This window comes from Salvelinus fontinalis, chromosome 40 (genome assembly GCF_029448725.1).
Source record: "Salvelinus fontinalis isolate EN_2023a chromosome 40, ASM2944872v1, whole genome shotgun sequence".
NCBI classification, from domain to species: Eukaryota; Metazoa; Chordata; class Actinopteri; order Salmoniformes; family Salmonidae; genus Salvelinus; species Salvelinus fontinalis.
The window spans coordinates 12513984-12524933 of NC_074704.1; the positions used below are offsets into that span (position 1 = coordinate 12513984).

Sequence of the window (10950 nt, forward strand, 5' to 3'; positions counted from 1 at the left end):
TTATTTTTGTAGCTCAACAAAAACAAGACCAATTATTACAGAAATATTGATTAGTTAATATGCAGTGTCCCTGTCAAATAATACAATACAATTAAGCTAATATTTAGTGTTCTGAAAGGGTACGACAATTGAACTAAGCTCATGAGGTATTTGTAAGTTGTATTCTTCAAGAATCAATGGGTATACAGTATAGAATTAATTTTAAAGTCCAAAAATGGATGTACCAATTGTAGACTAACACACACACACTCATAAAGTACTCCCATGCAGGAAATTGGACTTTGAAACCAGTAACTGAAGGTATTGTGTTGTTAAGTTACTGAATACTGCAGATTAAAATACTGAAGTAAAGATACTTTTTACATCCAACTACACTATCAATTTTCTTTCCTCATTAGATGAAGATCTGCCAAAAGTGAAGGACAAACACAAGTCCAACATGAAGAAGAAGTTTGGGAGCATCTTTGAGGGGCTTGGAAAACGGGGAAACCCAACATTGCTTGACAAGATCTACACAGAGCTCTACATCACAGCTGGGGAGAGTGAAGGGGTTAATAAAGAGCATGAGGTATGGCAGATTGAAGATACGGCTCAGACCAAAGCATTTCAAGACGATGCAATCAACTGCAATGACATCTTTAGATCTTTAGAACCGAAGACAGAGGAACATAATGACAAATCCCAATCCAAACAAGAGGTACCCATCAGAACTGTGCTGACAAAGGGCATCGCTGGCATCGGAAAAACAGTCTCAGTTCAGAAGTTCATCCTTGACTGGGCAGAAGGAATAGCCAATCAGGATGTAGATTTTGTCTTCGCACTTCCATTTAGGGACTTGAATTTGATCAAAGATGACTGCAATCTCTTGGAACTCCTGAGTGACTTCCACCCTGAACTAACAGATATGCAGGACGCAAAGAAGGTGGTCGACGGTAAAGTTGTATTCATCTTTGATGGCCTCGATGAAAGCCAACTTCCACTGTGTTTCCATAACAACAAGAGGTTGTCTAATGTAACCAAGACAACATCAGTGGACGTGCTGCTGACAAACCTCATCAAGGGGAATCTGCTTCCTTCTGCTCTCCTCTGGATAACCTCCCGACCAGCAGCAGTTGATAAGATACCCTCTGACTGTTTTGACCGTGTCACTGAAGTTCGAGGATTCAACGACCCACAGAAAGAAGAATACTTCAAGAAGAGATTCAGTGATGATGAGAACCTGGCCAGCAAAATCATCTCCCACATAAAGACATCAAGAAGCCTCCACATCATGTGCCACATACCGGTCTTCTGTTGGATTACTGCCATGGTTCTTGGGAAAATGTTGAGTGAAAATGACCATGGAAAACTCCCTAAAACTTTGACTGAGATGTACATTCGCTTCCTACTCACTCTGACAAACATGAAGAACAAGAAGTACCATGGGGAAAACCAACCAGATCCTCGTAATCTGTCAGAGTCTGACGTACAGATCATTCTGAAACTTGGAAAACTAGCCTTCCAAAATCTGGCAAAGAGCAATTTGGTGTTTTCTGAAGACTATTTGAGAGAGTGTGGCATTGATGTCAATGAAGCCTTCTTGCTCTCAGGGATGTGCACAGAGATCTTCAGAGAGGAGGATCCAATGTTTCAAGCAAAGATGTACAGCTTTGTGCATCTCACCATTCAAGAGTTCTTCGCTGCACTCTATGTTGCTTACTCATATGCCAGTGAAAATGTCAACCCATTGAGTTTAAGAGACTACCAAGAGTTACCAAGAACAAATGACAGTGATTCTGGAGACAGAGATGATGGCTACAGCGAGGATGATGACTACAGGCCACAACACAGAGGTTCTGAGCAGCAGCAGAAAACAGTGTATGACTTGCAGAGGAGTGTTGTGGATGAAGCGTTGAACAGCAAGACCGGTCACCTAGACCTCTTCCTCCGCTTCCTTCTGGGCATCTCACTGGAGACCAATCAGATACTCTTGAAAAGCCTAAAGCTCCAGACAGAGGGAGACACAGAGAGCATCCAGAAGACGATCCAGTACATCAAAGATAGACTTTCAGACGAAAAACAAAGACAATATCCCTCCCCAGAGAGGTGCATCAATCTCTTTCACTGTTTGATCGAGTTGAACGATACCTCATTTATGAATGAAATTCAAAGGTTCTTGACATCCAAGAACCCTGCTGAGAAGAAGCTGACGCCTGCACAGTGCTCGGCGATGGCATACGTACTCTTGATGTCAGAGGAAGTGTTGGACAAACTGGACCTGAGAGTGTACAACACGTCACATGAGGGGCGTAAGAGGCTGGTCCCAGCTGTTCGATGCTGCCGAAAGGCTATGTGAGTTGAAGTGTTGATGTGTACAGTATGTCACTATATGTCTTCTAGCCATTTAATTAGTCCTATACTACATCCACCTCTCATAATAAACGTCTCTCCTCTGTAGACTAGCAGACTGCCGCCTTACAACGAGTTGCTGTGAAACGGTGGCATCTGCCCTACAGCTGCCTGACTCCCACCTGAGAGAGCTGGACCTCAGCGTCAATGCCCTGTTGGACCTGAAGCCCCTCTCTGTTGGACTGAGGAGTCCCAACTGCCAACTGGAGTCACTTAACCTTAGTCATATCAACCTGTGTCAATCAGAACCAGAGCTTCTAAAGGCTGTGCTGATGGGTCCTCACAACCATCTACTTGTGTTGAGGTGAGTGCTGATGGGTCCTCACAACCAGCTACTTGTGTTGAGGTGAGTGCTGATGGGTCCTCACAACCATCTACTTGTGTTGAGGTGAGTGCTGATGGGTCCTCACAACCATGTAGTTGTGTTGAGGTGAGTGCTGATGGGTCTTCACAACCATGTAGTTGTGTTGAGGTGAGTGCTGATGGGTCCTCACAACCAGCTACTTGTGTTGAGGTGAGTGCTGATGGGTCCTCACAACCAGCTACTTGTGTTGAGGTGAGTGCTGATGGGTCCTCACAACCATCTACTTGTGTTGAGGTGAGTGCTGATGGGTCCTCACAACCATCTAGTTGTGTTGAGGTGAGTGCTGATGGGTCCTCACAACCATCTACTTGTGTTGAGGTGAGTGCTGATGGGTCCTCACAACCATCTACTTGTGTTGAGGTGAGTGCTGATGGGTCCTCACAACCATGTAGTTGTGTTGAGGTGAGTGCTGATGGGTCCTCACAACCATGTAGTTGTGTTGAGGTGAGTGCTGATGGGTCCTCACAACCAGCTACTTGTGTTGAGGTGATTGCTGATGGGTCCTCACAACCAGCTACTTGTGTTGAGGTGAGTGCTGATGGGTCCTCACAACCAGCTACTTGTGTTGAGGTGAGTGCTGATGGGTCCTCACAACCATCTACTTGTGTTGAGGTGAGTGCTGATGGGTTTTGAACAATTAGTAACCTTCAAATCTACTCTTGCAAAGAAACCAAGCAATAGCTATAATGATAAACAACTTAAATCATGTTGGCAAGTTTGACCAATTCGATTATTTTGTTGTTGTTTCACATAGACTCACCGGGTGTGATCTCAAAGATGACATTTGTGAAACCGTTGTCTCAGCTCTCCAGTCAGTTGGCTCATGTCTGACAGAGCTGGACCTCAGCTACAACAAACTGACAGACACCGGGGTGGAGAGGATCTCCACTGGGCTTATGAGTCCACACTGTAAACTGAAGATACTGAGGTGTGTAATGAAAATGTTTAAAGGGGAAGTTCAGGATCAATAGAAGGGATTGGAAATTACGTGCCATTTTCAAAAATCAACTCCATATATGGTTTGACATTAGGTGATTTGTTCATTTATGTAGAAACATTGCACACATGCCCTTTACACTTACCATTGATTGTTAGCTAGCTTCTTAGTCCAGGATTTGTCTTAATAATGTGTCTGGAAACCGGCCCGATAGGGTCATTTATTCTGGATTAAAGACAGCTCCCCTTTACATTTTGTTTATGCATTTTTTTATGTTGGACAGACTGACTGGTTGTGAGATTACAGAGAAGTCCTGTGGAAGTTTGTCCTCTGCTATAGCAGTTTCTCAGCTCGAGGAGCTGCGTCTGGGCTGCAACAGACTGGGAGACTCTGGAGTGAAGCTGCTGTCTGCTGGACTGATGGATCCACACTGTCAGATACAGACTCTGGGGTGAGAAATAACCCGTTATGTTTCATCTTCTGTATGTTATAGTAGAATAAACATTTTATTACTGCATTTTTTAAACTATACCGTAACAATGGAAACACCAAGGCAACATAGTGTTACATTCTCTCCCTTTCCATCCCAAGGCTAAGGGAGTGTAATCTCTCCAGACGTTCCTGTGTCTGTCTGGCCCCTGTACTGTGGTCGTACTCAGTCCTGAGAGAGCTGGACCTGAGGGACAACAACCTGTGGTACTCTGGAATGAGGATTCTCTCTGCTGGACTGAGGAACCCCAACTGTGCCTTACAGACTCTTAGGTAGATTATACATTTGATATTGTGAAAGTGGCAGGTAGCCTAGCGGTTAGAGAGGCAGGTAGTCTAGCGGTTAGAGAGGCAGGTAGCCTAGCGGTTAGAGAGGCAGGGAGCCTAGCGATTAGAGAGGCAGGTAGCCTAGCGGTTAGAGAGGCAGGTAGCCTAGCGGTTAGAGAGGCAGGTAGCCTAGCGGTTAGAGAGGCAGGTAGCCTAGCGGTTAGAGAGGCAGGTAGCCTAGCGGTTAGAGAGGCAGGGAGCCTAGCGGTTAGAGAGGCAGGTAGCCTAGCGGTTAGAGAGGCAGGTAGCCTAGCGGTTAGAGAGGCAGGTAGCCTAGCGGTTAGAGAGGCAGGTAGCCTAGCGGTTAGAGAGGCAGGTAGCCTAGCGGTTAGAGAGGCAGGTAGCCTAGCGGTTAGAGCGTTGGGCCAGTAACCGAAAGGTTGCTGTTTCTAATACCCGAGCCGACAAGGTGAAAAACCTGTCTGTGTCCTTGAGCAAGGCACTTAACCCTAATTTGCTCCAGTGGCGCCGTACTACTATGGCTGACCCTGTAGGTAGGCCCTCAGAGTAAATCATTTTTAACTGACTTGCCTAGTTAAATAAAGGTTACAAATAAACATTTAAAAAGCATACTGTAAACCTCAACTTAGGTAGATTACATATTTGATATTGTGAAAGCATACTGTAAACTTCAGAACCCAGGAACAGTAGAATAGGAATGATTGAACTGCATGAAAATAGAATTTAAACATTTTAACCTAAAAAATATATACTCTAGCAGCTGTTCATTGTTTTATGCTGTCTCTTCTCTCTGTAGGCTTTCTGGTTGTCTAGTCACAGAGAAAGGCTGTACGTTTCTTGCTTCCGCTCTGGAGTCAAACCCCTCCCACCTGAGAGAACTGGACCTGAGCTTCAATCACCCAGGAGACTCTGGAGTGAAGCTGCTCTCTGATAGACGGAAAGATCCACACTGTAGACTGGAGAAACTCAGGTAAATGGAAAATGTAGTTGATTTGAATTTTGCTTCTGTAAATTGCGCCGACAGAGATGGTCACCTCGCTTTGCGTTCTTAGGAATCGATGCAATATTTTTATTTTTTTTCTTACATTGTTAACCCAGGAAATCTTAAGTCTTATTACATAGTCGGGAGGAACTATTGGATATAAGAGCAATGTCAATTTACCAACATTACAACCAGGAATACGACTTTCCCGAAGCGGATCCTCTGTCCGGACCACCACCCAGGACAATGGATCTAATCCCAGTAGCCGACTCAAAACAACGGCGCCGTAGAAGGGGCAGACAGAGCGGCCTCCTGGTCAGGCTCCGTAGACGTTCTCACCGCTCCCGAGTTTACTACTCGCCAATGTCCAGTCTCTTAACAACAAGGTAGATGAAATTTGAGTAAGGGTTGCCTTCCAGAGAGACATCAGAGATTGTAGCATTCTCTGTTTCACGGAAACATGGCTCTCTCGGGATATGTTGTCGGAATTGATTCAGTCACTGGGCTTCTCCATGCATCTCGCCGACAGAGATAAACACCTCTCTGGGAAGAGGAAGGGCGGGGGTGTATGCTTCATGATTAACGACTCATGGTGTAATCATAACAACATACAGCAACTCAAGTCCTTCTGCTCACCCGACCTAGAATTCCTTACAATCAAATGCCGGCCATTTTAACTACCAAGAGACTTCTCGTCAGTTATAGTCACAGCTATGTACATTCCCCCTCAAACAACTTCACTGGACTCTATGTAAACTGGAAACTATATATCCGGAGGCTGCATTTATTGTAGCTGGGGATTTTAACAAAGCAAATTTGAGAACAAGGCTACCTATATTTTATCAGCATATTGATTGCGTGACACGCAGGGCTAATACTCTCGACCACTGCTACTCTAACTTCCGCGATGCATACAAAGCCCTCCCCCGCCCTCCCTTCGGCAAATCCGACCACGACACCATCTTGCTCGTTCCATCTTATAGGCAGAAACTCAAACAGGATGTACCAGTGACGAGAACCATTCAACTCTGGTCTGACCAATCGGAAGCCACGATTCAAGATTGTTTTGATCACGCAGGCTGGAATATGTTCCGGTCATCCTCAGAGAACAATATTGACCTACTCGCTGACTCGGTGAGTGTGTTTATAAAGAAGTGCATTAGAGATGTTGTACCCACTGTGACTATTAAAACCTACTCTAACCAGAAACCGTGGATGGATGTGGCATTCGCGCAAAACTGAAAGTGCGATCCAACGCATTTAACCATGGAAAGAGGTCTGGAAATATGGCTGAAGTGTAGTTATTCCCTCCGCAAGGCAATCAAACAAGGGAAATGCCAGTACAGGGACAAGGTGGAGTCGCAATTCAACCGCTCAGACACGAGACGTATGTGGCAGGGTCTACAGGAAATCACGGACTACAAAAACAGCCACGTCACGAACACTAACGTCACGCTTCCAGACAAACTAAACACCTTCTTTGCCCACTGTCACGAACCGGCTCAAAGCCCGTGACAAAAGGGAGACAACGTGGAGATAAGGAGTAACAAAATATATTTATTAAATAAAGTAACCTAAATGCAATTAACAATGGTGTGTGTAATCAGTAATCAGTAGTGTAAGTGAGTGTTTTGGCATGCATGAATGTGATAATGCGATGTGTTGAAAGGTGCTAAAGCAAACAACCAAAAAGTCACAAAAAAACACAACAAAATCTATCAAGGTGTCTGCATGGAGAGAGTCTTTCTCTTGAATCGGGAAGTGGTGTATTTATCCTGGGACACACCGGGCCCAGGTGTTTCCCATGTAGCTGACGACCCTCCCAACTCCGCCCACCGACATCCTAATAAGGAAACAAGAACAAAGAGAGAATACGGCAGACAGAGTGGGAGGGTCGTCACACCACTTTGAGGATAATACAGTGCCACAGTCACGGCTCGCTAACAAAGATTGTGTCCCCCCCATCTCCTTCTCTGTGGCTGATGTGAGTAAAACATTTAAACGTGTTAAACACCAAACACTCACTGATCTCCCGGGTGGCTCAGTGGTCTAGGGCACTGCATCGCAGTGCTAGCTGTGCCACCAGAGTCTCTGGGTTCACGCCCAGGCTACCATCCAGAAGGCGAGGTCAGTACAGGTGCATCAAAGCTGGAACCGAGAGACTGAAAAACAGCTTCTATCTCAAGGCCATCAGACTGCTAAACAGCAATCACTAAATCAGATAGGCTGCTGCCTACATTGAGACCCAATCACTGGCCACTTTAATAAATGGATCACTTGTCACTTTATACAACGCCACTTTAAATAATGCCACTTTAATAATGTTTACATTATGACATTTTATACCATGTATTGCACTCAGCCTATGCCACTCAGCCATCGCTCATCCATACACTTATATGTACATATTATCATTCACCCCTTTAGATTTGTGTGTATTAGGTAGTTGTTGGGGAATTGTTAGATTACTTGTATTAGGTAGTTGATGGGGAATTGTTAGATTACTTGTTAGATATTACTGCATTGTCGGAATTAGAAGCAAAAGCATTTCGCTACACTCACATTAACATCTGCTAACCATGTGTATGTGACCAATAACATGTGATTTGATTTGTTGTTAACACCTCATTGTTCAATGGGCTTTCAAGACTCTATTTTATGTAGTGAAATCATCAAGGTGATCTCCACTGTAATCAGGTTCAATAGGTCCTACATTACTCTTTTTTTGTCCCATAGTTTGGACCATGGTGGAGAGTCCAGAATCAAACCAGGCCTGAGGAAATGTGAGTCATCAAACTACAATTAGAAAGATAAAAGGTAGCTTTTTAAGCAAATTGTAAATAGAACATAACATATGTGTTTCTGCCGTTTTGTCTTGCTACAGATGCCTGCCAGCTGAAGTTGGACTCAAGGTCAGCAGATGGTGACCTGACTCTGTCCGAGGACAACACGAGGGTGGTGAGGAGAACGCAGGTTCACCCATATCCTTATTTTGATTTCTCGGATTCAGATGACTCAGATTACTCACATCGGCCCAAAAAGTCGGATAAGTGGGCCAAAGTACGCTGCAGGGAGCCCCTGTCTGATGGTCGTTTCTACTGGCAGGTTGAATGGACTGGCTGGGTTGTCATTGGGGTGACATATACACCCAGATGGGATATGGAGAAGAAGAGGTCTTGGGGGCTTTTATGCTGCAATGAACAGTACGCATTTATTCATAGTAACAGGATCTCAGTTATATCAGCACCCAGACCGGACCCAAAGTGTATAGGAGTGTATCTCGACATTCCGGCCGGCACTCTGTCCTTTTACAGCGTCTCCTCTGGTACACTGACTCACCTCTACACGTACCACACCACGTTCACTGAGCCCCTCTACCCTCAGTTCAAAATCATGTGTGATGAGATAGAGATATTTGGCTCAGTTAAGATCCAAACTCTGTGAATGAAACAAACTGGGAGATTCTGGAATGAAACAAACTGGGAGACTCTGGAATGAAACAAACTGGGAGACTCTGGAATGAAACAAACTGGGAGATTCTGGAATGAAACAAACTGGGAGATTCTGGAATGAAACAAACTGGGAGACTCTGGAATGAAACAAACTGGGAGACTCTGGAATGAAACAAACTGGGAGACTCTGGAATGAAACAAACTGGGAGACTCTGGAATGAAACAAACTGGGAGACTCTGGAATGAAACAAACTGGGAGACTCTGGAATGAAACAAACTGGGAGACTCTGGAATGAAACAAACTGGGAGACTCTGGTATGAAACAAACTGGGAGACTCTGGTATGAAACAAACTGGGAGACTCTGGAATGAAACAAACTGGGAGAATCTGGAATGAAACAAACTGGGAGACTCTGGAATGAAACAAACTGGGAGACTCTGGTATGAAACAAACTGGGAGACTCTGGTATGAAACAAACTGGGAGACTCTGGTATGAAACAAACTGGGAGACTCTGGTATGAAACAAACTGGGAGATTCTGGAATGAAACAAACTGGGAGACTCTGGAATGAAACAAACTGGGAGACTCTGGAATGAAAGCAGTCATCACCAGAGTAACTGACAGACACATTTTTTATGTCTGTAATTAGATTTAGTCTGTGGTTTTGGGGGGAGGGTTGAATTGAACTTTATCGATACCCAGGTGGGAAAATGGTACATTGATGATGTAAACAATGATTAATGTCAATAAAGTTTTGTAGGAAACTGAGAGTCATGTTGTTGTGTCTCTGTCTGATATAAAGTGATGAAGATGACACCTACCTGTCTCATCACAACAACACCTTCACTCAGAGAGAGGACAATGATGTTTTGATTAGAAACCTTTATGTAGTAAACGTAATAAATATTTACCATTCACACATCGTTCAGATTTGAGTGGAAATGGTCTTTGGAAGTTGTTTGATGTTTATATTATTTATTATTTTATTATTGTTGTGGTTATAGTTATCATTATGTATTATTATTAATATGTTTATAATTATTCATTTGTGTAAAAGCTATTTGAGTTTAGTTGAAGCAGCTGAAACCAGAGAACCCTCCCAGTAATGGAAGAGGAGAGAGGAGGGGGGGGGAGAGGGGGGTGATACTGCAGAGTGAGATGTTTCATCGATGATGTAGGCCAAAAACCCATCTCGTTCCAACCCCTTGCCGGCCACTGGGCAACGTCAAACGGATGCTTCACATTTATACATCCAGTGAATTATCTGTGTCATTGTTCTGTCTGTGGTGATACTGCTAGAGGAAAGAGAGAGAGGGGGAGGAGAGGGGAGAGAGAGACTGCAGACTGCCAGAGGAAAGAGAGAGGGGGGGAGGAGGGGGGAGAGAGAGACTGCAGACTGCTAGAGGAAAGAGAGAGGGGGGAGGAGGGGGGAGAGAGAGACTGCAGACTGCTAGAGGAAAGAGAGAGGGGGGAGGAGGGGGGAGAGAGAGACTGCCGACTGCTAGAGGAAAGAGAGAGGGGGGAGAGAGAGACTGCAGACTGCTAGAGGAAAGAGAGAGGGGGGAGGAGGGGGGAGAGAGAGACTGCAGACTGCTAGAGGAAAGAGAGAGGGGGGAGGAGGGGGGAGAGAGAGACTGCCGACTGCTAGAGGAAAGAGAGAGGGAGGGGGAGGAGGGGGGAGAGAGATACTGCAGACTGCTAGAGGAAAGAGAGAGGGGGGGAGGAGGGGGGAGAGAGAGACTGCAGACTGCTAGAGGAAAGAGAGAGGGGGGTAGGAGGGGGGAGAGAGAGACTGCTAGAGGAAAGAGAGAGGGGGGAGAGAGAGACTGCAGACTGCTAGAGGAAAGAGAGAGGGGGGGAGGAGGGGGGAGAGAGAGACTGCAGACTGCTAGAGGAAAGAGAGAGGGGGGAGGAGGGGGGAGAGAGAGACTGCAGACTGCTAGAGGAAAGAGAGAGGGGGGAGAGAGAGACTGCAGACTGCTAGAGGAAAGAGAGAGGGGGGAGGAGGGGGGAGAGAGAGACTGCAGACTGCTAGAGGAAAGAGAGAGGG

The 10950-nt window shown here is 45.3% G+C and overlaps 1 protein-coding gene across 2 annotated transcripts; it reads left to right on the top strand.

Moving 5' to 3' along the window:
• Nucleotides 1–397: 397 nt before the first annotated feature.
• On the top strand, nt 398–9137 carry LOC129839636 (NLR family CARD domain-containing protein 3-like). Of its 2 annotated transcripts, XM_055907166.1 has the most exons (9): nt 404–2331; nt 2438–2692; nt 3507–3680; nt 3973–4140; nt 4281–4451; nt 5263–5436; nt 8185–8231; nt 8333–8421; nt 8554–9137. In XM_055907166.1, exons 1-9 carry the CDS (start codon nt 440–442, stop codon nt 8890–8892), a joined length of 3309 nt encoding a protein of 1102 aa, XP_055763141.1. In that variant the 5' UTR covers nt 404–439; the 3' UTR covers nt 8893–9137. The 2 variants fall into 2 exon arrangements, with proteins under 2 accessions (XP_055763142.1, XP_055763141.1); XM_055907167.1 differs by having other exon boundaries at nt 398–2331; nt 8333–9103.
• The last annotated feature ends 1813 nt before the right edge of the window (nt 9138–10950 follow it).